Source organism: Hyperolius riggenbachi, chromosome 7, assembly GCF_040937935.1.
Source record: "Hyperolius riggenbachi isolate aHypRig1 chromosome 7, aHypRig1.pri, whole genome shotgun sequence".
Classification (NCBI taxonomy): Eukaryota; Metazoa; Chordata; class Amphibia; order Anura; family Hyperoliidae; genus Hyperolius; species Hyperolius riggenbachi.
Window position 1 is genome coordinate 47,753,813 of NC_090652.1, and position 27,382 is coordinate 47,781,194.

Sequence of the window (27,382 nt, forward strand, 5' to 3'; positions counted from 1 at the left end):
GGTGCCCCATGCTATCATTGATGAAGGGGGTCCCTGTTAAGTCTAGTTACACCCCTGTTCGAGAAGGTGTTGTCCACCCAATCACTTTAAAGATGATCCGAGATGGAAAAGTAACTATAACAAGTAACTTATCTATATATCTTAACTAAAGTTTAGATAGTTTACACAGCATATCTAGCTGCCAACAGCTTCAACAGTTTATGATTATTTATTGCTGTAATACAATGAGGGCAGCCATGTTCTGTTTGTCACACTACACTGAGGCAAGCTGATAGCATCTCCAGCACTCAGCCTGTGGAAAATTCCACTCCCCTCTCCTCCTCCCTCCACCCCTCTGCCTCTGAAATCTGTGGCAAGTAACCTCCTCCTGCCCAGACTGAGCTCCCATAAGCCCTTGCTACATTGCTCTAAGGCCTCTTTTCCACGAACTGTTTACAGGCAGTGAAATGCCTCTCAAACTCTCACAACTGCTTGCTGCTGCCTGGTAACTGCTTGCTGCTGCCTGGCAACTGCTTGCTGAGCACAAAGCTCAACAGTTCGTGGAAAAGAGGCCTAAGGGCCCGTTCAGATCACAAATGCGGATGGCCATGCGTTCGGAACGCGTGTGGACTGCAACGCGTACGAACGCACGCCATCCGCATTTGTGTGCGTTGCGTGGCTGATCCCATCACTGAAAAGTGAATGGGACAGCCGCGCGTTTTGACAAAATCTGCGTCCTGCATGCGTTCCTGGACTACACAGGTCCGGAACGCATGCAGTGTGAACTTCAGACAGTGCACTCTATGCACTGTCTGATGTCGTGCGTGTCGGCCTCCTGCACGCGTTTCCAAAACGCGGCTGGAAACGCGTGCAGTCTGAACGGGCCCTTAGAGTGTCAAGGCACAAAAGGAGCTGTGGGTGAGGCTTGCTTATTTTATAGGGAATTAGAGTATTAAAACAAAAAAAAGTATTTGGCTTGAGGAATGCCCTATAAACTATATGAAAGGAACACAATTATGCAATGAGTAAAAGTTCACCTCGGATCCACTTTAATGGAATTTCCCTATGGATTTTCTTGTTGGCTCACCTTAACCATACTAGCTCACAAGTTTTTTTGGTTTTTTTTTGTTCAAAAAAGCAAGGCACTAGTCTTAGTTTAAGGAACCCAGCTGGCAACCTCTCGAACTGCTAGGTTTCAGATAGGTTGTAGTAAACAACGCCCACACTATTCAGCCAATCACAATGCCTCATCCTGTAGAGGATGCTGTGATCGGAGAACTGTTCCTAAGAGGTTTCCTGCTGGGTCCCCTAAACTAGACTAGTGCTGATAAACGCAGATGGTCGGTCATTATTTTCTCTTTGCGATTCATGTTTCCATGTCTATTGCAGTGCTGAAGAATAGCTGGCACCGCACACTTTGGCTTCACATTTTGGCTACAAAGTTTATGCCGCAGGACGCTTTACATTTATTAAAAATTAAACAGCCATGTAGGCAAGAAACTTGTCTAATGAAATCTGCAGAAGAATGACAAAAGCCTGATACTTTCCAAAATGGCAGACTTCCCTTGTCTGGCAGCCAGACTTGGATTTACCTCACAGGAGCCTATAGGAACGGATGTCCTGGCTCCCTAGACTTCCCCCTCCATGAACCTACAAACCCCCACCAAACCATACCGCAAGTGTGCTGGCTGGCCCGGCTGTCACTTCTCCCTTCCTTCCCTTGCCCGTCACAGGTAGCTACAGGTACCCCTTACTATTAGGTAGCCAGAAATACCCTCAGTATTAAGTAGCCAGAGGTGCCCCTGACTGAAGGGAAATCTCATCAGTGGAATACAGAGAGCAGGGTGAGTAACCTCTCATTGAGGGCTCGTTTCCACTATTGCGGTGCAGAATCGCCTGGATTCCACCGCTGTTGAAATTCCATGAAATAGCATGCGGATGCGAATTTTTGCGCGTTTTTTGCCGCGAATTCGCATGCGAATTCGCATAGGTGAGGGTATATGCGAATTTAACCATGTCACTGCCTGTTTGAATTACATTGGTACCTATGCGAATTCGCATGCGAATTCGCATGAAAATTCGCATACCATAGCCGCATGCGAATTTCCTATTAAATACATTAGCGGCGATTCGCATGCATTCCACTCGCAGGCGAATTCGTTGGCTCTTTTGTGCGTTTTTTTACCGCTGAAAAAAATGCACCTCAACAACGCTACAGTGGAAACAGGCCCATCCACTTGCATTACATGTGCGAATCCGCATGCGTTGGACGCATGCGGATTCGCGATAGTGGAAACGAGCCCTTACACTCATAAGGACTCTGCATAGGAAGAAGGAAGGGAGGCGTTCTGGGAGGGGAGTGAGCCGCCGTTCCATCATCAGGTGCCTATAGGCACGTGCCTACAGTGCCTTATGGTAAAGCCGGCCCTGCTGGCAGCCATCTCGCCTTGTCGTTCTAAGCCGATTCTTGCTCCTGATTGGCAGTCCTGTTGCTGAGTTAAGAAAATAAAAGCCTTGTGACAGAACTTGAGCCACCACACTCCACCTGGTAGAGCAGTGGAAAATAATATAGCATTCCAATATTTTTTTAATTGATGTATTTTAATTATATAAATAACGTGCTTTACTGGACTTATTGTCCCCTTACACGCTCGCTTTGCTTGGGTAACTGAACTCTATGCTCACTTGGATAGTAATGATTGCATGCCAAGACCCTCGCTTGCCTGCTACGCTCGCTGGGCTTCGGGCTGGACACTTGGGTTGGTGCAACCCACAAATGGGCGAGGGTCCTGGCGTGCAATCTCCCCTGTCCAAGTGGAAATAGAGTTAGAATGAATTAAAAAAAAAAAAAGGTATCTGAGCGAAGCAAGGACAGAGCCCACAGCCCAGAGCAAGAGGAAATGATTCTAGTAATGCAAGTTATTTAAATAATTAAAATACATTAACCTCTTTAGTGGTTGATAATAATTTAAAGGGACCCATATGCTACGTACACACATGCGACAACGATCGTTCGTTATGAACGACGAACGAACTTTTAATTGAAGAAAGAACGACCTAAGTAAAGTTAGTTGTAAAAGGTGTGTAACGATCAGATCGTTAAAACGAACGTTACAACAAACAAAGCAACGATTGCGCTTGCGCGTAAAAATGAAAAGTTCCATGGAGAAATAGTGAAATGCGCATGTCAAGCCTAGTACGAACAACCGTTTTCCAACGATGTACTACTTTTGCAAACGATCGTCGATGGGAAAAATCCGCCAAGCTAGATCATTTGTTTTGAACGATCTAGCTCGTCCGTCGTTAGACTTCATGGTCGTTGGCTGCTTTTTTTCAAATGATCGTTGTTTGAAATGATCGGTGAACGATCGTTTCAAACGACTATAGTCGCATGTGTGTACGCACCTTTAGCACTCACTAAAAATGAAATAGTGACTTACCTGGGGCTTCCACCAGCCCACCGTAGGCCACAGTTCCAGGCCAGAGAGTTCAATTCCTGAGTGTCACCAGGAAGAAAAAACAAAATCACCGGACAAAAGCGCTTAGAGAAATGTAAATCGCTCTGGAAGTGAAGGGAAAATTGGGCGCTAGTCTACTTTAGGGGACCCACCGCAAATCCCCATAGACACTTTCAGCTGGGCTGCAAAACGGAACAAATGGCTTCCGTTTGCTTGTTGAAACCCCCACAAGCCATATACCAATAGATAGGTAAGCATGCCCTGTAACGAATTGGGAGGTTTTCGGTAACAGAAAGTTTAAATTGGCCGTGTAGGAGCCACCGAACGGCCTAAATCTCGGTTCCGTCGGCCATCTTAATTCTGCTGTGCAGGTCTCTTTCTTCCTCCTCATTGGAGGGTTTGTTAGCTGGCACGCCCCCCACCTAACAATCCCTCCAATGAGGAGGAAGAAACGACCTGCGGAGCAGAACCAAGATGGCCGACGGACCTGAAATTGCGGCCGTTCCACGGCTCCTACACAGTCAGTTCAAACTTTTTTTTTGACCGAAACTCGCAAAATTCGTTAGAGGACATGCGTAGCTACCCAGGGATATAAGGCTTGTGGGGGTTTCAACAAGCAAACGGAAGCCATTTGTTCCGTTTTGCAGCCCAGCTGAAAGTGTCTATGGGGATTTGCGGTGGGTCCCCTAAAGTAGACTAGCGCCGAAAATTGATTTCAAAAGCGTTCACAAATGTGCTTAGTGCTTGCGATTGCACTAGCGATTTATAATGTAAACAAGGCCTCACAACTGCTTGCTGCTGCCTGGTAACTGCTTGCTGCTGCCAGATAACTGGTCACTGCTGCAGTTCAACTGCCCGTGGAAAAGAGGCCTTAGGTCTTGTTCACATTAAAAATCACCAGCGCAATCGCTGAGCGATTTTGTAAGCACTTTTCTAAGCGCTTTCATAGCGATTTTGCTTAGAAAAGTTATTTTCTAAGGCTTTGTTCACATCTAAAATCCGAAATCGCTGATGCCAGCGATTTTCAATTGTTTTCAATTTTTTCCCCCCTCCTGGTGCTTACATGCACGCTTTGATTTTGTATAAAGCGCTTTTGTAAGCGCTTTTGCAGAGTGATTCCGTTTTTTCACTATCTGACATCAGTCAGGAAGTGAACTCTTGCACCCGAAAATTAATAAATACAATGCATTTATTCATGAATGCGCTGGGAAAATCACTATACAAATCGCTTTTTCAAGCACTTTGCGATTTCCCTATACCTTCCATTGAGCAAAAACAAGGAACACCAAGAGCCCCAATAGTGTAATATGTACTGGTAAAGGGTTACTAGATAGAGTAAAGATTAATACTCACAAACCACGGTTACCATTAAGCAACCGCTGTAAAGGCAGGTGGGGAGATTTTCCTGACTCCACTCAGGAATAAAGGTGGGTACACACGTCAGATAAAAGTCTTTGGAAAATGAAAGATCACAGACCAATTTTACCCCCTTTCATGTAGTATGAGAGCCATACTCTACACAGTCTTTTCTATGGAGCTGAACTCCCCATCAGATAAAAATCTTTGCAACATGCTGCACACACAGATGCTGTACACATGCAACAGATCAGTATCTGCAAAAGATCTGTTCCTGCAACAGATCCATTCCTGCAAAATGCATTCATAGCCTATGATATCTGCAGATCTCATACACACCTTGTTTAACAGACAATTATCTGGAGATCAGATTCACCAGGTTGGATCTTCAGATTGGCAGATAATTGTCTGATCTGCAGATCACCATACACACCTTGTTTAAGGCCTGGTGCACACCAGATGAGTTTTTCTGAGCGTTTTGAGTTTTTAAATCTGCTGCTAATGTTATCCTATGTGTCTGTGCACACTGGAGCAATGAGGTTTTGTAAAAAACCCCATAGCATTACATTGGGAAGAGCTTTTGAAACCTCTAAAAGCTCTTCCCAATGTAATGCTATGGAGTTTTTTACAAAACCTCATTGCTCCAGTGTGCACAGGCACATAGGATAACATTAGCAGCAGATTTAAAAACTCAAAACGCTCAGAAAAACTCATCTGGTGTGCACCAGGCCTCACTGACAATTATCTGTAGATCAGATGCACCAGGTTGGATCTTCAGATCGGCAGATAATTGTCTGATCTGCAGATGAATGTCCATTAAACAAGGTGTGTATGGGATCTGCAGATATCATAGATGGCCCAGTGCACACTGAGCGGTTTTTGGAGCGATCCGCCGGCCGCATCCGCCTGGAAAAATGCTTGGCTAATGTATTGCAATGGGATGGTGCACACCGGCGGTTTGAGGTTTTTGCCAAGCCGCAAACGCGCCTCCTGCTGCGCGTTTGCGGTTTGCTAAAAAACCTCGAACCGCCGGTGTGCACCACACATTGAAATACAATAGCCAAGCGTTTTCACTGGCTGATGCGGCTGGTGGATCGCATACAAAATCCGCTTGGTGTGCACCTGGCCAAATATCTGCTCTCTGCTCCCAAAACCGCTAGCGTTTTGACGATCTGCTAGCGGTTTTGGTGTGCACTGGGCCTAAGAATGCATTTTGCAGGAACGGATCTTTTGCAGGAACAGATCTTTTGCAGTACTGATCTGTTGCATGTGTACAGCATCTGTGTGTGCAGCATCTTGCAAAGATTTCTATCTGATGGGGAGTTCAGCTCCATAGAATAGACTGTGTAGAGCAGGGGTGCCCACACTGTTTCGGCTCGCGAGCTACTTTTAAATTTGCCGAGGCCAGGAGATCTACCAACGTCTCAAATGCTAAGCACGCCCCCCCCCCCGCGTAGGTTAGCCAGGTATATGTGCCTGCAGCATAGGTTGCGTGCCCTCAGTGTAGGTTAGCCAGGTATATGGGCCCTCAGTGTAGGTTAGCCAGGTATATGGGCCCTCAGTGTAGGTTTGCCAGGTATATGGGCCCTCAGTGTAGGTTTGCCAGGTATAGGGGCCCTCAGTGTAGGTTAGCCAGGTATAGGGGCCCCCAGTGTAGGTTAGCCAGGTATAGGGGCCCCCAGTGTAGGTTAGCCAGGTATAGGGGCCCCCAGTGTAGGTTAGCCAGGTATAGGGGCCCCCAGTGTAGGTTAGCCAGGTATAGGGGCCCCCAGTGTAGGTTAGCCAGGTATAGGGCCCCCCCAGTGTAGGTTAGCCAGGTATAGGGCCCCCCAGTGTAGGTTAGCCAGGTATATGTACCTGCAGGCGGAGGAGAAGAGGCGGCGAGGAGAGACTCTGGCAGGCCAATGGGATGTAGGAGAGAAGCGGCGGCGCGGCCGCTACGTCATGGCTGGGGGCGGCGCCGGGCACGTTACACACGCACATTACACAGGCTGCCCGCCGCCGCCCCCAGCCATGACGCAGCGGACGCGCCGCCTCTCTCCTCCCTCTCTCCTCGCCTGCATGCATTCTATTGGCCAGCGCCCAGCAGCTAAACACGAGCTGCTGGCCGCAACAAACATTAACGAGACGCGGCCAAGAGGCCGTGATCTACCAAGGAGGCGGTCGCAATCTACCGGTAGATCGCAATCGACCTATTGGGCAGCCCTGGTGTAGAGTATGGCTCTCATACTACATGGAAGGGGGTAAAATTGGTCTGTGATCTTTCATTTTCCAAAGACTTTTATCTGACGTGTGTACCCACCTTAAGAAGTCGCTCTCTGTAGATCAGAAAAAGGGGGTTCAACCCTCCACCCAGGGTGGACTCAATATTATGCAGGAGAACAGAGGCGCCAAAAGGATAAAAGGAAGCTAAATGAGCTTAAAAAAACAAATTTTTGGTAAATAGAGGAGGCAGTGGTGGACTTACCTCCTCCAAGTAGACACACAACGACTGTAGTAAAGACAGTCAATATATTTTATGAACTCCAAATATGCAACGCGTTTCGCAGGTTTGATCCCACTTCATCAGGCAATAACAATGGAGCAATAGCATATGTGGTCAGTAGAAGAGCCAGGCACCTCTGTGTTCACACAGAAGAATTTGTTTTTTTAAGCTCATTTAGCTTCCTTTTATCCTCTTGACGCCTCTGTTCTCCTGCATAACATTGAGCAAAAACATTTAGAAAATGGTACAGGCATCGCTTTTTGAGTGGATCGGAAACAAACCACTCAGATGTGACCACTCTCATAGGGAATCATTGCACAAGCGCTTTTAGGGCGATTTTTGAAAATCGCTGACGCTTAAACTGCAAAACTCCCTAGGTGTGAACAAGCCCTAAGCGCTTTTGTGTAGCGATGTTTTGTTCACTTCCTGATGTCAACCAGGAAGTGAACTCTTTGACCTGGAAATTAATAAATACAATGTAAATACAAGTGCTCAGCAAATCGCTTTTCAAAGCACTTTTTCAAGCTGTTTTGCTATACTTTCTATTGAATCGCAAACGCTCTGGTAATGGTGCAGGAGTCGCGTTTCGATTGGATAGAAAGCTCTTTGCTTATGTGAGAACACTCACATACAGCAACATTGCACTAGCGCTTTTAGGCCTATTTCACAGTGGGACGTTAAAGTCGCACGTAAACAACACGTAACGCAGAATAACTCACAGCAATGAAAAATCAATGGCTTGTTCACAGTGCAGACGTTGTGTTGGTGTCTAACGCTACACGTTAAATGAAAGTGCTGCATGCAGTGCGTTATACACGTTATTAGCTGCGTTAGACTGTTTGCACATGCTCAGTAAGACTAGCCAACATACTCTTCATTACCTGTATTTTCTACTGTATATGCTGTATGTGTTGGTAACGCTGCGTTGCAACACTTTGGCCGCGTTGAGTTGTTAGTTTTGTGGTGCGACTTTAACGTCGAAAGTAGCCTTAAAGCAGTAGGATCAGACATACTATGCCAGGGAAAAAAAACACATATATAAGTAGATAAATACGTGACCTACTTACATAACACATGTATTATACTGTCCACGTTTTGAATGCTATATAGTAAATTACAAGAATTCTGTTCCTGGTGGGGGCCATGTCTTTTGCCCACAGTTAAGGCTAACTCGTGATGTCATTTCTGCCCTTTACTTTTTTTCTTGTCTCCTCCAATCGCTGAGTCACCTCAGCCTTGCTTGTAAACACAAGTGAGTAGGGGATTAGGTTTCAGATAAGAAGCTGACAGGGAAATAAAGGGAAGAGGAGGAATACATTAGAGATAAAAAGAACCCCCAGCATGCAATTCTTTGGCACGACTACTAAAGGGCCATTGTTCCTTAAGTATGTGATAACTCCAAATCATAACAGCAGAAAAAGTTTTGAAAGTTTTGAATGCAGGATTAGCATCTTTATCACTTAATACACTCAGGCCAGTTGCTGTTGAAATTTGATTTTTATGGTGACGATACCGCTTTAAGGCAATTTTTTTAAAATCGCCAGCGCTTAAAAATAAGCGAAATCGCTTATGTGAACAATTCCTTAGTGTGCGGCGCTGGTCTATGGGGATTCCTGCTGGGTCCCCTACACTAGACTAGAGACGGCAATTTTTTAGCGCTGCCACTGAAATATGAGTAGGGCACAGTAAAAAAATGGCCGACCATCTGAATTTAATAACAAAATGCAAAAAGCAGATAGCATACAAACGGATGAGAATTCAAATGCAATCAGAATACAATAGATAGGCGGTGATCGTAATTTTTGGAAAAATCACAAAACAAATGTGAATTCTAAAGTCTCATACACACCTACATTTTTGATTGATCGAAAACTAACGTCAGGAAGTGAAAAAACAAATCGATCTCCACAAACGCTTAGAAAAGCGCTTTATAAAAATAAATAAATAAATAAATAAAAAATTAAAAAAATCGCAGCTCGCAGGTGAGCGCCGGGAGGTTCTAAAAACATTGCAAACAAAATTGCAAAACTCTGGCATCAGCTATTGCGATTTTAGATGTGAACAAAGCTTTAGAGATCGCGCACACTAGAGTTGTTTTCGCCTTTTTTTCAAGCAAAGGCGATTTTTTTAAATCGCCCCCAAAACGCTTGTGCAATGAATGTCTATGAGAAGGTTCATATCAGCGTGGTTTGTGCACTGTGCGTTCAGTAAAGCGGGGCGTGGATCATTTTAGAGGTGATTTTGCCTCAATGGAAAATATAGGAAAAGCGCAAAACGCTCACAAATCGCTTTGTGCGGCGATTGCGTTCGTGATTTTAAGGATGAATACACTGTATTCTTTTCCGGATCAAAGAGTTCACTTCCTGACTTGTGTCGGGGAGTGAAAAAACGCAATAGCTCTAAAAAAGCGCTTATTGAAGCGATTTACAAAAAAAACGCAGCACCCACCCGGAACGCAATGTGAACAATGCCTCTGAGCTGGTGCGCACCAGAAGAGCTTTTCTGAGCACTTTGTGATCTTAAAAGCTCCTGCTAATGTTATCCTATGTGTGTGTTCACACTGGAGCTATGTGTGTGTTCACACTTGAGCTATGTGTGTGTTCACACTGGAGCTATGTGTGTGTTCACACTGGAGCTATGTGTGTGTTCACACTGGAGCTATGTGAGGCCTGGAACCCACTGAAATCAGCAAACGCAAAACGCAACCGCTAGCGTTTTGTCTGAACGTTTTGCAAGCAGATTCATGTGCGTTTTTGGTCATGTTTTGCAACATTGTATTTTTTTGCCCAGCGGGTGCGTAGCGTTTTGCGTTTTTATCCTGATTGGTCCTGTGAATTATTTTTCATTTTGTTACAGTGTGCTGAACCGCAAAACGCTAGCAAAACCGCTCAGTTTAGGTTTTGCTGAGCGTTTCCGCTAGCGGTTCAATACTTTACATTGAAGCGCTAACGCTCCCAAAATGCTGCAGGTCCTGCGTTTGCGTTTCTGAGAAACGCAAACGCTCCTGTGGAAGTTGCCCCATCCATTAACATTAGCCCAGCGTTTTGGCAAACTGCTAGCGTATCGCAGTGCTGCCAAAAGCGCTCCTGTGGGTTCCAGCCCTAAGGGTATACATTTGAAATCGGCGCCGGTAGACTTGGGCGCAGGATACAGCCGGTATATGGCTGATGCTGCTTCTGCACAAGTCCAGGCCGTGTTAATTACTATTCCCCCTCCAGGCCGACATGGATAGTTTGGGAATGATATAATTCGGCTTCCAGCGATTGCTGGAGGCCGATTTATTGTGTTTTAAAAGCAACTTTGGCTCCGTCTCCTGACGGCGCCGACGTTACCCACTGTGCACTGCTGTAGCTGTAATTCCTATTACAGTCTATGCTGCGCTTAAAAGCACTGCTCCGCTTTTAGGCCCAGTGCACACCAAAAACCTCCAGCAGATCTGCAAAACGCTAGAGGTTTTAGAAGCAGATTTCAGAGCGATTGTAGAGGTTTTCTAAACATGTCTAGCATTTTGTGGAGCGTTTGTGTAGCAGATTGCAAATATTGTTACAGTAAAGCTGTTACTGAACAGCCTCTGTAACAAAAATGCCTGGAGAACCGCTCTGATCTGGCGTTTTTCAGAGCAGTTTTCCACTTTCCTATACTTTAACAGTGAGGCAGAAACGCCTCAGGAATCTAAAAAATGCTGCTGCCCCCCGAGTTTGCTTTGTGGAAAAAACGAGCCGCTCTGGTGTGCACCATCCCATTCACTTTCATTAGCCAAGCGGTTTTCCCCCTGCAAGTGTTTAAAAAAAAACACTTCAGAACCACTCTGGTGTGCACCAGCCCTGAAAATGATTGATCATATCAGCTCCCTTTTCTCCATATCACAAGCTCAGTCATTAGTGAGGTAATTAGTGCTAATCCTGCAGCTGCTCTGTGTGTGGCAGGTGGGAGCTCTCACTCACTGTTCTCCTGGTGAAGGCTGGTTTGGTAAGGAGTAATACTGAGTTACTACAAGAGCCAGCATGCCCTCACCAGCAGAGCAGCTGATGACTGCACAGCCAGGGATGTAGAGGAGTGGAGGAAGATGCCGGTCTTTTGTCTAGGCCTCAGGGTGAGGTTCTGGTGCATATTTATGATAAAGATGAAGACTCTTGTGAGGAACTGGTTGACCTGCATTCTCTGTGGCTCAGTGGTAATAAGAGCAGGAGACAGAATCACTGGAGTGGTCAGAGCACGGTGAGGGAGAGGCACCAATGTACCTGCTGAGTGCTGGCTGCATCCTCCTGCTGCTGGGTGAGTACTGCCTCATTGGTCCTTACTACAGGGGTGGGCATGGGGTGAGGGGTGGGCACCAATGTACCTGCTGAGTGCTGGCTGCATCCTCCTGCTGCTGGGTGAGTACTGCCTCATTGGTCCTTACTACAGGGGTGGGCATGGGGTGAGGGGTGGGCACCAATGTACCTGCTGAGTGCTGGCTGCATCCTCCTGCTGCTGGGTGAGTACTGCCTCATTGGTCCTTACTACAGGGGTGGGCATGGGGTGAGGGGTGGGCATCAATGTACCTGCTGAGTGCTGGCTGCATCCTCCTGCTGCTGGGTGAGTACTGCCTCACTGGCCCTTACTACAGGGGTGGGCATGGGGTGAGCACCAATGTACATTCTGGCTGCATCCTCCTGCTCCTGGGTGAGTACTGCCTCATTGGCCCTTACTACAGGGGTGGGCATGGGGTGAGCACCAATGTACCTGCTGAGTGCTGGCTGCATCCTCCTGCTGCTGGGTGAGTACTGCCTCATTGGCCCTTACTACAGAGGTGGGCATAGGGTGGGCACCAATGTACCTGCTGGCTGCATCCTCCTGCTGCTGGGTGAGTACTGCCTCATTGGCCCTTACTACAGGGGTGGGCATGGGGTGAGGGGTGGGTACCAATGTACCTGCTGAGTGCTGGCTGCATCCTCCTGCTGCTGGGTGAGTACTGCCTCATTGGCCCTTACTACAGAGGTGGGCATGGGGTGAGGGGTGGGCACCAATGTACCTGCTGAGTGCTGGCTGCATCCTCCTGCTGCTGGGTGAGTACTGCCTCATTGGTCCTTACTACAGGGGTGGGCATGGGGTGAGGGGTGGGCACCAATGTACCTGCTGAGTGCTGGCTGCATCCTCCTGCTGCTGGGTGAGTACTGCCTCATTGGTCCTTACTACAGGGGTGGGCATGGGGTGAGGGGTGGGCACCAATGTACCTGCTGAGTGCTGGCTGCATCCTCCTGCTGCTGGGTGAGTACTGCCTCATTGGTCCTTACTACAGGGGTGGGCATGGGGTGAGGGGTGGGCACCAATGTACCTGCTGAGTGCTGGCTGCATCCTCCTGCTGCTGGGTGAGTACTGCCTCATTGGCCCTTACTACAGAGGTGGGCATAGGGTGGGCACCAATGTACCTGCTGGCTGCATTCTCCTGCTGCTGGGTGAGTACTGCCTAACTGGCCTTTACTACAGAGGTGGGCACCAATGTACCTGCTGAGTGCTGGCTGCATCCTCCTGCTGCTGGGTGAGTACTGCTTAACTGGCCTTTACTACAGAGGTGGACATGGGGTGAGGGAGGGGCACTTATGTATCTGCTTGAGGCAGTTATTGTTTTAGAAGTTTACAACGGTATAGTTTTTCATATTAGTTCATTAATAAATACAGATTTTACATTTTCAGAGATATTATCATTAATATGTGAAAGGGTGTTTCTGCAGAGGGGGAGTGGTTAGGGATAAGCACCACCTAGGCGGCAGTTAGTTTTAGGCACCACCAGGGGAGGGTTCTGTGTGAGGGTAGGGTTAGGTTAAGCAGTATTGACGAAAAACGTAATGACCTTTTTAATGTTAATGTTATTTCTCGTTTGTTTTTGCAACAGTAATTATCGTCCATAAAGCTTGACAACTATGGTTTAGCAAATTTTGCGAATACCTGGCGCCAAATTCGTCCTTTTTTTATGCCTGCTTGTATAGTAGTGTATCTGAGACAAGGGAAATGTATATTATAAATTCTGCATACCTGGGGCTTCCTCCAGCCCCCTTCAGGCTTATCACTCCTCCACCATCCTCCTCCACCTCCTGGATCGTCTGCAATTTGCCCTGGAAAGTCCTGAGCATGTGCAGTCTGACTGCGTGTCCCCCGCCCACCACCACCCATCGCACTCCCGTCACTTGGAGCATTCTGTGGCTGTGCAGTAGTACTGTGTATGCACAGAACACTCCTGCCATTGGGAGTGTGATAGAGGTGCGCACAGCTCGGACACGCATGCGCAGTACACTCCAGACGACGGAAGGACATTCTGGACTGAATTGTGGAGGATTCAGGCAGCACAGGAGGATGACAAGAGAGCGCTCAGGCTGGAGGAAGCCCCAGGTATGTATAATTTATTTCATGTTCCCTTTAAAGAAAACCTGTGAGGTTTGCATGGCATAGCTTTAGACCCCGGGTAGTAGCGCTGACCCATTCTGGCCTGGCTATTGCAGAAGAAAGCTGAGTGGGAAGGAGCTAGCATGCATGCGCAAGGCGTCTACATGCGGACTTTCAGGTAGGGATGGTCAGAAGTAAAGATTTTCAATTCTGGTGGAATTCTGCCTTCTGCCAAAGCTGAATTGCGATTCCTCGGAATTCCACAGCAATCTCAATTTGCACTTTCCAAATTCCACTGTATATTTTTTTATTTTTACCATTCTTATTAGTTTGGTAACTGGAGGGGGTGGGGGGAAGAGAGAGGTTTTGCGGAATCCGTTATATGTTGCAGATGTACACTCTTATGCATACATCTGTGGTACACCTCTGATTGGCCCAAAGGTTGCCTCACATTATATAAAATGATCTGATTTCACAGCAATTTTGCTAAAGGTTTCTTTATAGAAAAAAATTGTGATTGGACAACCCTCTCCCTCCCCCTCTCTTTTGCAAGATATTGTATGTGGTCATATTTTGTAATGTAGAGATCCGAGTAATTTTTCATAGTTTTCACTTATTTTGTCATAATGGGCGGGGGGGGGGGGGGGGGGGGGATTTTACACGTGTGACACGTCAGTCAGATTTTTCAAATGTTACAATCAGAAGAATAGGTTGTGCTTCTTGAGTTCTTGCAAATTTTATGAAAATGTATGCAGCTTAAAAATGGACCAATCAAGTCTCAGGGCTGGTGCACACCAAAACCCGCTAGCAGATCCGCAAAATGCTAGCAGATTTTGAAACGCTTTTTCTTCTTTTTCTGTAGCGTTTCAGCTAGCGTTTTGCAGTTTTGTGAAGCGGTTTTGGTATAGTAGATTTCCTGTATTGTTACAGTAAAGCTGTTACTGAACAGCTACTGTAACAAAAAACGCCTGGCAAACCGCTCTGAAGTGCCGTTTTTCAGAGCGGTTTGCGTTTTTCCTATACTTAACATTGAGGCAGAAACGCATCCGCAATCCAAAAAATGCCTCACCCAGGCATTTTTCGTTTCTGCAAAACGCCTCCCGCTCTGGTGTGCACCACCCCATTGAGATACATTGACCAAGCAGATCCGCAGCCGCAAGCGGATCTGAAAACGCCCAAAAAGCCGCTCGGTGTGCACCAGCCCTTACCAAGGTTTAAATTGATTGGTCCATTTTCAAGCTGCCTATATTTGCATAAAAATTTGCATAAACTCAGAAGTATTTGTATCTCATTGATCATCCCATCATTTTTTAGATTTCTGAGGCGTTTCTGCCTCAATGTGAAGTATGGGAAAGTGGAAAACCCCTCTGAAAAACGCTAGATCAGAGCGGTTTTCCAGGCGTTTTTGTTACAGAAGCTGTTCAGTAACAGCTTTACTGTAACAATATGTGTAATCTGCTACACAAAAACGCATCCACAAAACGCTAGGCATTATTATTATTATTATTATTATTATTTATTGTGTTTATAAAGCGCCAACATATTACGCAGCGCTGCACAATAGATAAATGGGTTAACATACAGGTAGAACATACGGAAACTCACAACAAAACAAGATCATGCAAATGATTTGATAACAATACAGTGTCTAGAAAACCTCTCTAAACATGCCTAGAATCGCTCTGAAATCTGCTTCAAAAACCTCCAGCGTTTTGCAGATCTGCTAGGTGGTTTTGGTATGCATTGGGCCAAACTCTCCAAAAATGCATGAGAAATGCATACAAAAACCAGAGCAGAACCAAAAATGCAGAGAGTAATGCTGCGTACACACTGGCGACTATGGTCGTTTGAAACAGCTCATTAACGATCGTTCAGCCGACAATCGGGGAAAGAACTTTACCCAACGATCATTAACACGAACGACATCGGGAAGATGGAAATATCCAACCTGACGGATCATATCTACCGACAATCGTTACAAAACTATAGTGTGTACAGACATCGGCCGAGAACGATCGTTACAAGGGCCAATGCGCCTGCGTTGAATTCTGCCCAGCTTCAGTACTTCCTTTGTAGCACGGCCGTAAAGATTGTTACATTGCTCATTTCAATTAAACTTTGTTTTCAAGTTAACAATCATATATTTGTATCTATTGTAACTCCATGTCAGTGGTTTTTTTTTTTTTTTATTTTATATAAATATGTACGCAACATTTCCTTCTGATCGTTCTTTTCTGTGAGAACTATCGTTAAAATGTGTATGATGATCGCTGCATCCCATCGTTGCATACCAATCTTTCCAATATCGTTCATCTGGTAACTATCGTTCTTTGCAAACGATAGTTATCGCAAGTGTGTACAAAGCATAAGGGCCCATTAACACTAGAAGCGCTTTTCTGAGCATTTTTGCGATTAACATTTTTTTTAAAATCGCTCTTTCACTTTCATTAACCACTTCCCAACTGAGGGGTTTTACCCCCTGACCACCAGAGCAATTTTCACCTTTCAGCGCTCCTTCCATTCATTCGTCTATAATTTTATTATTACTTATCGCAATGAAATGAACTATATCTTGTTTTTTTCGCCACCAATTAGGCTTTCTTTAGGTGGGACATTATGCCAAGATTTATTTTATTCTAAATGTGTTTTAATGGGAAAATTGAAAAATAATAAATTTTTTCCCACATTTTTTCCTGTTTTCAGCCTTTATAGTTTTTAAATAATGCACGCTACTGTAATTAAAACCCATTAAATGTATATGCCTATTTATCCCGGTTATAAAACCGTTTAAATTATGTCCCTATCACAATGTTTGCCGCCAATATTTTAGTTGGAAATAAAGGTGCATTTTTTTCAGTTTTGCGTCCATCCCTAATTACAAGCCCATAGTTTATAAAGTAACAGTGTTATACCCTCTTGACATAAATATTTAAAAAGTTCAGTCCCTAAGGTAACTATTTATGTATTTTTTTTTAAATTGTAAATTTTTTAATTACAAAAAAAAAAATTGGGGAGTGTGGGAGGTAAGGAGTTAATTTTTTGTGTAAAACAAGTTTATTTGTGTGTAAAAAATGGTTAGGGTGTAGTTTTACTATTTGGCCACAAGATGGCAACATTACAAATTTGTTTCATGCGACCTGCAAGCGTCCTTCCGGACGCTTGCAGGAAGTAGAAAGAGGCTGGGACTTTGTTATTTTTTCACAATGATCGCGCTGCTCAGCCGAGCGGCAGCAGATCATTGCGGGGCTGAGATCAACGAACGGGAATGGATTTTCCCGTTCGTTGATCTCTGGGCGAGCGGGCGGCGGCGTGTTTACTAGCGGCGGGCGGCGTGTTTACGAGCGGGAGCGCGGACAGCGGCGGGAGTGCGCAGAGTACGGATTTCTCCGTCCCTGGGGGTGAAAGGATGGAAAAAGGGGCGGAGAAATCCGTACGCGCGGGGGTAAAGTGGTTAAAATGAATGAATAGGAACAATAAAAAAAAAAAAAAAAAAAAAAAAAAAACGCTTAGAAAAGTGCTTCCAGCGTGACTGGGCCCTAAAACTGCTCTGTACAGACAAGTGTTCTCCCAGCGTTAAAGTGAACCTGAAAAGAGAAAGATGTATACGTATATGGAGGCTGACGCATGACTTTCCTTTTAAGCAATACCAATTGCTTTGCTCCCCTGCTGATCCTCTGCCTCCAAAACTTTCTGCTATAAGGCCTAGTGCACACCAGAGCGGTTCTGCTGCGGTTTGCGATCCGCTTGCGGGTGCGGATCCGCTAGGGTAATGTATTTCAATGGGCTGGTGCACACCAGAGCGGGAGGCGGGTTTGCAGAAACGCATACTCCCGGGCTGCTGCAGATTTTGGATTGCGGAGGCGTTTCTGCCTCAATGTTAAGTATAGGAAAACCGCAAACCGCTCTGAAAAACGGCACTTCAGAGCGGTTTGCCAGGCGTTTTTTGTTACAGAAGCTGTTCAGTAACAGCTTTACTGTAACAATATCTGAAATCTACTACACCAAAACCGCTACACAAAACCGCAAAATGCTAGCTGAAACGCTACAGAAAAAGAAGAAAAAGCGTTTCAAAATCTGCTAGCATTTTGCGGATCTGCTAGCGGGTTTTGGTGTGCACCGGACCATAATGTTGAACAGTCCTGCAGATCAGATGTTTCTGACAAGCGTCTAATAAGATTAGCTACATGCTTGTTTCTGGTGTGTAAATCGGACAACACTGCAGCCATAGGGATAAGCAGTTGCCAGGCAAACGGAAAAGGAAATAAATGACATATAATTCTCAGTTCAGTAAAATTTAAAATACGGTATGTGCAAACATAGGCAATAAAAGAAATACAATTTTTTTCCAGAGTAAAATTGACCATAAATTACTTTTTTCTCCTAAGTTGCTGTCACTGAGGCCCAGTGCATACCAAAAACCTCTAGCAGATCCTCAAAATGCTAGAGATTTTTGGAGCAGATTTCAGAGCGATTCCTGGCATGTTTAGAGACGTTTTCTAAACTGGAGGAAATCAGACTCGTATATCTGCATTCTGGTTTTCTAATTTGTTCCTCTTCTTCTGTTTTCAGGAAGATCTGACACCGCCAACTCTGCAGCACGTAAGTTTGATGGGGGATTGTATTGTTGTAAGCATTTCTCTAGGCTTTCAATTCTTCATTTTATTTTTAACTGCTCTTTTCTTGGAGGAATGGCCCTCAAAGTAATAGTCTTAGGCCTCTTTCACAGTAGGACGTTGCGGTTTGATGCGACGTCAAAGGTGCAACGCAAATTACAACGCAACGCCCCAAAAAATTTGAAACGCAGCTTAATGTCCCGTTATCTTCACATACAGTAGAACATACAGGCAATGAAAAGTATGCTTCCAAGTCAATACTGAGCACGTGCAAACAGTCCAACGCAGCTAATAACGTGTCTAACGCACATCATGCAGCACTTTCTAATAACGCTACACGTTACACACAAACGCAACGTGTGCACTGTGAATGTCGCACAGACTTACTATTGCTGTGCGACTTTTTGGGGGCATAGCGGTGTAATTTAGATTGCGACTTTACCGTTGCAACTATCCGCAACGTCCTACTGTGAAAGAGGCCTAAAGGTGGGTAAACACAGTCTTTATTGCCCAGTTTTACCCCTTCTATGTAGTATGAGTGTTTACCTACATAATCTGTATTCGTGGTATTCAAAATCTGTTGGCCCTCATACGAAAATTGACAATTGTCCAATCCAAAATTGCAGGTGTGTACCCAGCTTAATACTGAATGCATTTCTTGAAAAATAAAATGGTAAAGAGACTGGGGTGTTGTAATGGGATGACTGCATTGGTCGCCACCAGATCAACCAACAGATAGATCCCACTCTCATTGAATCTGGTCACAGAGGGATCTATTGGCTGCCCATACACTGCACACAGATTGTGAATCGATTTCAGCCTGAAATCGATTCACAACCTGTAGAGTATATATTTTATCTATTGCAACCCCATGTTTGTGTTTTTTGTTTTGTTTTTATACACCTATCTATCTATCTATCTATCTATCTATCTATCTATCTATCTATCTATCTATCTATCTATCTATCTATCTATCTATCTATCTATCTATCTATCTATCTATCTATCTATCTATCTATCTATCTATCTATCTATCTATCTATCTATCTATCTATCTATCTATCTATCTATCTATCTATCTATATATATATATATATATATATATATATATATATATATATATATTATATCGTTCCAATATTGTTCGTCTGGTAATTATAGTTCCTTGTAAACGATCGTTATTGCAAGTGTGTACGTAGCATAAGTCCTTATTTTGTCATTCTGACTGATTTACCTGTATGACGTATTTTGTGCTCTATTTGCACCTGTTGCCCCCCCACCCCTCCTTGTCTGTTTGCTATGACCTAGGTTCTCAACGTGTGGTACGCGTACCCCAGGGAGTACTTCTGATGGTTCCAGAGGGTACTCGGGCTTGATATACTTAATAAGAATAACAAATTTTGAGTTTTACAGAATAAATATTATTTGAACACCACCAAATTAGTGTTTTAGCTATTAAAAGCAATAGTAAATGCTTGGAAATTGTTTAGAACCAAATATATGTGCTACGATTAAATATATATTTTTCTAGGGGTAAATGTGATAATGTTTACTATGCTACTGGGTACTTGGTGAGAACAGGGTTTTAAAAGTATAAAAGTAAGTCTGTGCAGGCGCTCAACATAAACAACAGATAGCCCAGAGTCTCAAACAGTCTTTGTTAGCAAAATGGGAAATGACATTCAAAGTTCACCAGGTATAATCTTCAATTGTGACAGCACCAATGTAGCTTGACGTGCAGCGATCAACCCTGGAGTGCACAGGGTGTAACATCAAATAGGATAGCAGGATCCGCACCGTCTAAAATCCAAATTTATTAGAACATTTTAAAATCCATAACAGGCAGTACTGAGTGTGAGCCGGGTCACCATGACGCACGGCGTTTCAGAATCTAGCTCTTTCCTCAGATTTTAGACGGTGCGGATCCTGCTATCCTATTCAAAGTTCACCAAGCACAATTCCACCAGGTACTCTCACCAGATCCGGTGGCTGACTGAATGACAGATCAGCTAAAACAGCATATACATAACATCCAGGGACTCTCCACGGCTGTTGGCATCTGTAACTACGGTGACCAGACGTCCCGGATTCGGGGTCCGCTGTCCCAGGCAGCATGAGGTCCCGGGAAACGTCCCGCTTTTAGCTGCGGGACGTCCCGGCCTCGGGACTCTGGCCACTGTATCTTCATGAACTGGCAGCGGCGTCTATAGACATTACATTGGTACCTATGCGAATTCACGGCAAAAATCGTATGGGGAAATCGCATGCGATTTCCCTATTAAATACATTGCATGCGATTCACATGCATTCCACTCGCAGGCGAATTCTGCGGCTCTTTTGTGCGTTTTTTTTCTCCGCTGAAAAAAATGTACCTCAACAACGCTACAGTGGAAACAGGCCCATCCACTTGCATTACATGTGCGAATCCGCATGCGTTGGACGCATGCGGATTCGCGATAGTGGAAACGAGCCCTTAATGGTCATAGTTGGCTGTGTTTGCTGCTTTGGGGTTACGGTATACTATTAAATAGCATCACACAGTTTCTGCACACCCATGATGCGAATCCGTGTTTGACCACATCATGGCATAAACACAGCTTTCTTATGCCTCGCTGTTGCATCATTATTTTAGCTCCGCCCATACAATGTCGTTGCCACGCCCTTTTTTCGGCGCAGCGCGCAGCCCCCCCATTTTTTGGCGCTGCACGATTTTGACCTCCTTATCCAACTGCGGTGCAAGCTCCTTAAAGTGTAGCTTTAGCTTCCAGTGTTCCCCCAATAGGCCTCCCTGAAATCTGATCTGCTCAGGATGGGCAGTCCTTTTCCCAGGATCAGGAGGAATAGACAGAGCAGCTGATGCAGGTGTTGCTGATTAGTCCACCAGTGTTCCTTCCAGGAACTATGGAACTTTTCACCAGCCTAGCAGGGCAGCAGGCAGGCGGGGAGCTGTGTGTCACAGCAGGCAGGGAGCTGTGTGTGACACATGGCTGCCCGCATGCCTGCTGCCCTGCTAGAAGGCTGGTGAAAAGTTCCATAGTTCCTGGAAGGAACACTGGTGGACTAATCAGCAACACCTGCATCAGCTGCTCTGTCTATTCCTGGGAAGAGGACTGCCCATCCTGAGCAGATCAGATTTCAGGGAGGCCTATTGGGGGAACACTGGAAGCTAAAACTACAGTTTTTTTTAAAGGGAACCAGAGACGTTGGGGGAAAGGTTTTATACATACCTGGGGCTTCCTCCAGCCCCATAAGCCTGTATCGCTCCCACGCCGCTGTCCTCCGTTGCCTGGATCCGCCGGTACCGGGTCCCGTCATTTCCGTGAGTCAGCCGGCGGACGCAGCCAATTGTCCGCATCACAGGGGCTCCCTCCATATACCTGCGTGTGCGGCTGCATACTGCGCAGTCGCATGCGTAAGGGTATGGAGGGAGCCCCTGTGCATGCAGACTATTAGTCGCATCCGCCGGAAGTGACGGAGCCCGGTACCGGCGATACAGGAAGCGGAGGATTGTGGCGTGGTAGCGACCCGTGCTTATGGGGCTGGAGGAAGCCCCAAGTATGTATAAAACCTTTTCCTATTTTTCCCTATCCTTCCTCTCTGGTTCCCTTTAAGGAGCTTGCACCAAAGTTGGATAAGGAGGTACAAATCAAATGTGTATGTTGCTGATCAGCTCAGGGGGATCAGCGTTACCATTTGGAGAGCGGTTAACCTTTTTTCCATTATTGCTGGTGGAGGGAACACAGAGTTGATCGCCTGGCACGAGGTTGGATTTTAGTGCTGCCACTATTGTTTGATCTAGCAGTATCATGCTATGTCCGCACATTCTGCTTAAGTTACAGATGCCAACAGCCGTGGAAAGTCCCTGGATGTTATGTATATGCTGTTTTAGCTGATCTGTCATTCAGTCAGCCACCGGATCTGGTGAGAGTACCTGGTGGAATTGTGCTTTGTGAACTTTGAATGTCATTTCCCATTTTGCTAACAAAGACTTTTTGAGACTCTGGAATAGCTGTTGTTTATGTTGAGCGCCTGCACAGACTTAAAGGAATACTGTAGGGGGGTCAGGGGAAAATGAGTTGAACTTACCCGGGGCATCTAATGGTCCCCTGCAGACATCCTGTGCCCGTGCAGCCAGTCACCGATGCTCTGCCCCACCTCCGGTTCACTTCTGGAATTTCAGACTTTAAAGTCTGAAAACCACTGCGCCTGCGTTGCCTTGTCCTCGTTTCCCCTGAGCGCACGTCGCAGACACAGACCATACTGGGCCTGCGCAGTACGCTCCTGGTGCCATCAGCGGGAGTGAGGACACGGCAATGCAGGCGCAGTGGTTTTCAGACTTTAAAGTCTGAAATTCCAGAAGTGAACCAGAGGTGGGGCCGGAGCATTGGGGAGTGGCTGCACGGGCACAGGATGTCTGCGGGGGACCATTGGAAGCCCCGGGTAACTTCAACTCATTTTCCCCTGATCTCTCTTCCCCCCTCCCCCCCGTACACTGTCCCTTTAAGGCTCATACACACAACAGACTATAGTCTTTGGAAAGTGAAAGATCACAGACCAATCTTACCACCGTTCATGTAGTATGAGAGCCATACTCTACACAGTCTTTTCTATGGAGCTGAACTCCACACCAGAAAAAAAAATCTTTGAAAGATGCTGCACACACAGATGCTGTACAGACACAAAAGATCAGTATCTGCAAAAGATCTGTTCCTGCCAAAACTCCATTCCTGCAAATTGCAATGATAGTCTATGAGATCTGCAGATCATCATACACACATGATTTAACTGACATTCATCTGCAGATCAAGCAATCATCCGCAGATCTGAAAATCCATCCTGGTGGATCTGATCTGCAGATGAATGTCAGTTAAATTATGTGTGTGTGATGATCTGCAGATCTCATAGACTATCATTGCAATTTGCAGGAATTAATTTTTGGCAGGAACAGATCTTTTGCAGATACCGATCTTTTGTGTCTGTACAGCATCTGTGTGTGCAGCATCTTGCAAAGATTTCTTTCTGATGGGGAGTGCAGCTCCATAGAATAGACTGTGAAGGTATGGCTCTCATACTACATGAAGGGTGGTAAGATTGGTCTGTGATCTTTCATTTTCCAAAGACTATGGTCTGATGTGTGTATGCACCTTTACTTTTATATTTCTAGGTAGGCATTTCCCATCCCACTGTGTGGCGATCCATTTAGCTCTCGCTGTGACATTATGTATTTTTTACTCTTTATTTATCTGTGATTTTTTTTTTTTTTTTTTTTTTTTTTTTTTTGCTTGTTGGGAGGAGCGCCCGTAACCACAGTTGTTATAACAGGGTTTTAAAAGTGTTACATACCAATAAAATGTTGAGAAACACTGTTCTGTCACAAAATGGTATGTTCTTCTGAGTCTGTCATCTGATTATTATGTTACTTGGTAAAATCTGATTGTTATTATGTTACTTTGTGAAATATATGATTCTTTTCTTACAAAATAACTTTTTTTTTTTTTACTACTTTTTATAAGCACTGTAACGCGATCGTTTCAGAATCGTGGCAAAATGCTGCAGGTAACACATTTTGCGATTGATGCTAATCATCAGTGGCAGTGAAATCACTGCCATAGGGTTAGAATAGCACTAGCGCTTTAAAAAGGGCTAGTGCTTCGGCGATTAGTGGGAATCGCCATAGTGAGAACGGGCCCTAAGGGATGGTGCACACAAGAAGAGCTTTTCTGAGCTCTTGCTAATGTTATCCTGTGTTCCTTCTCCTAAAAAGGACTTAAGATATTCCACAGTTTAATTTTTAAATCTACTTTTTAGGTTTTAACTTTTTTTTTATTGTTTTTGCTTGATGACCCATTCATTGAAGTATGCCAGAGCTAAAATCTCTATGACCCTTTTTTTTTTTTTTTCTTTCCTGCTCTCGCAAGCCATTTTCTGCTAGGAAAGTGTTGTATAGTTGGAATTTCTTATCAGGGAGGGTCACATTGTAGTTACTTCCTGTCTAAATCAGAACTGAGTCAGTCACTTGCATACCTGATATTTCCGAAATTCCGATTGGAAATTGCATTTCCGCATCGGAATGCGGAAATCGGTAATGCAAATGCATTAGGCGGATTTCCGGCGGAAATCGCGGAAATTCCGCCCGACTTTAACCACTTAACAACCTCTGCCACGCTTATCTACGCCACTTTAAACTTCACCTGAGTCACAGGGGCGTAGATAGGCAACTCCTGTTTATTTTGCTGCTGTGCGCGATCGCGTGCACGCGGATGTGCATATGCGTCGGGCACCCGCTGGTCCGTGATTGGCTGATGTGAACATGTGTTCACAAAGCCAATGACAGTGCTCATTCATGCAGAATGTGTGTAAACATTGCATCAGTCACTATGCTGTTACAGTTACTGAGATCACTCGTGAGAGGATCTCAGATAACTAACACAGCATTAGTGACTGATCAGCATCAGTGAGGTTTTTTTTTAAATAAATTATACCCCCATTAAGCCCATTAACCCTTGCCTCCCTTAAATGTGAAAATTGCTGTGGTTTTTAGGTGAAAAACCCTGTGGTAGAGAAGTGGTTAACATCGATTTTTCTCAAAAACTATAAGGTGCATCTTGTTCAGGAGATTCTGTTTAACAAACCCTGAAAATTTGGTGTTTCTAGGACTTACGGGGGCTTTGCTATTAACCGCTAAAGTCGGCGGATTTTTACTGTAATGTAAAATGCAGAAAATCTGCATCTGCCTATTTTCTGCATTTACATTACAGTAAAAATCCGCCGACTTTAGCGGTTAATAGCAAAGCCCCCGTAAGTCCTAGAAACACCAAATTTTCAGGGTTTGTTAAACAGAATCTCCTGAACAAGAAGATGCAAAAAAAAAAGTTTTCAAAAAGACCTTATAGTTTTTGAGAAAATCAATGTTAAAGTCCGGCGGAAATTCCGCGATTTCCGGCGGAAATTCCGTATCGGAATGCGGAATTTGGTAGCGGAATCGGTATTTGACAATGACGGAATGTGGATTTACCGCAGAATCGGAAATTGCCATTTCCGACCATCCCTACACAGCATAGCTATTTGTGTGCTAGTTGGCACTGTACATACACATGTCTATCTCATCATGTCACATGTAACCTCGGCTATCCTTTTAAAAAGCTCTTGCGGTGTGCACCAGCCCTTAGCTGCATTGTCTGCCCTGGTTGTGTGGCACAGAGCTGAAGTGCTCTGTTGGTCTGTGGTGGTGGTTGCCAGTGTTTGTTTTGCTGTATTTGAAGCGTGCCTTCCCCCCCACATGTATTGTGCAATGTGCGGTGTCACGCTACGAGTTTATATGCAGTGTGTGTGACAGCTCTCCTCACAAGACAGGTTCCATTGGGGGTGATGTCATAGACAGACAGAATTAATGTCTCTCCCATCATCTGGGAGCACCGAACACAATGGCCTCAAGAAAGGTTCAACCTATGACAGGTAACAAACACACTGACGTACGTGGCCGAGGGCTGACAGTGATCTATGACTCATCCTTTCCATACCTTATGTCTCTTCTGTGCCAAAAAACTGTGTGTGTGTGTTTGATCATTGCACAGGTTTTAGGGCTGGAACCCACTAGAACGATTTTATTTTTTACTTTTTGTGATTTAAAATGCTAGCGATTTCCCTAAACGCTCAGCTAATGTTAATGGATGGACCAAAATTCCACTGAAGCAATTGCGATTTATCAAAATTGCAAACGCAGGACATGCAGCATTTTTTAACGTTTAGCGTTAATGTTTCTGCCATGTAAAGTATATAAACACTGGCGTAATCGCTCGTCAAAACCTACATAGAGCGATTTTGCTAGCACTTTTACTTTACTGCACAATGTAAATAAGTCAAAATTGAAAGGACCAATCAGAATTAAAAACGCTAATTGCTACACAATCGCTGGCAAAAAGCCGACACTTTAAAAACGCTACCAAAATCGTTTTTGTGATTTTGTGAGGGTGTTTTTTAAAAACTCTGTGCAAAGCGCTTTGCGATTTCCCTATTCCTTCCATTGAGGCAAATCGCCTCAAAAATGGTACAGGCAGCGCTTTGTTGAGCGGATCGGAATCGAACCGCTCATATGTGAACACTCTCATAGGGAATCATTGCACAAGCGCTTTTAGGGCAATTTTGAAAATCGCCGGCGCTTAAAAAAAAAAACAAAAGCGCCCTTAGTGTGAACAAGCCCTTAATGTTAATTCATCAAAGTTACAGCATGGAGGGTGGGATGTGTTCAATGTTTACTGGCTGATGTTATCTGTCGGTAACCAGCTTCGAATGCCATCTCCTGTGGATATCCCCATGATTGACAAAAGCAGGGAGCCAATAGGAGCAGCCTATCTCTCCTCCTACTCCCTGAGATTGGATGCGATGCCTTCTCTGGAGGGTCAATATTTTCTACCTTCCAGGCAGCGAGCAGAGAAAGAAGGAACAAAACATGTTTCCCCTGCCTCCCTTCATACGTTTAACCCTATAAGGTTCCTGTTTGGAGATGCGGAGGAGCTAGAGGGGAGAGTCGCCTAAGCATGACGTGTGTAATGTCTCTTGGAAGTTCATCCAAGCTGTGGCAATAAAATAGTAAAATGTTAAGGAAGACTAATGGACAGATTCAGAGCAAGCAGAGATTGTATTATAACAAACGTGTACATCTAAATGGATGTTGGGATGCCTCTTACTATTCACTGCACGGAACAGCTTGAAACAAAACCGACAACTCCGCATTGTTACCAAACAAGTTTTCGTGGATTGAAGCATAGTAGTTCAGTAAATTACTAAACTTCTATCGCACCTGTGACAATCTTGATGACTTAACATCTTTGATACTTTTCAGTCAGGATTCAGGAAAAGGCACAGCACTGAAACGGCATTAGTCCGAGTAATGAATGATCTACTTACTGCAAGGGACAAGGGTGATTGCTCAATTTTGATTCTTCTTGACTTGTCTGCAGCATTTGATACTGTGGATCATGAAATACTAATCCAGCGACTGAAGAAGTACTGTGGCCTAAGGGGTACTGTTCTTAGCTGGTTTCAGACCTTCCTATCTGGCAGGACACAGCAAGTATGTCTGGGCACACACTACTCTAATCCAGTGCCACTTCCCTATGGAGTTCCAC

At 44.9% G+C, this 27,382-nt stretch overlaps 2 protein-coding genes across 2 annotated transcripts in view; one reads left to right on the forward strand and one right to left on the reverse strand.

The window, feature by feature from the left end:
- LOC137524295 (RING finger protein 112-like) overlaps nt 1-3,597 on the reverse strand; it is a 58,399-nt gene extending 54,802 nt beyond the window's left edge. The window contains exon 1 of the mRNA XM_068244005.1: nt 3,420-3,597. The gene's annotated coding sequence lies outside the window, so the exon portion shown is untranslated. The remainder of the gene's footprint in view (nt 1-3,419) is intronic.
- Nucleotides 3,598-11,501: 7,904 nt separating this feature from the next.
- LOC137526003 (serine protease 27-like) overlaps nt 11,502-27,382 on the forward strand; it is a 56,207-nt gene continuing 40,326 nt past the window's right edge. The window contains exons 1-2 of the mRNA XM_068247213.1: nt 11,502-11,553; nt 18,211-18,240. Of these exons, the coding sequence (XP_068103314.1) occupies nt 11,514-11,553; nt 18,211-18,240 (70 nt within the window). The 5' untranslated portion in view covers nt 11,502-11,513. The remainder of the gene's footprint in view (nt 11,554-18,210; nt 18,241-27,382) is intronic.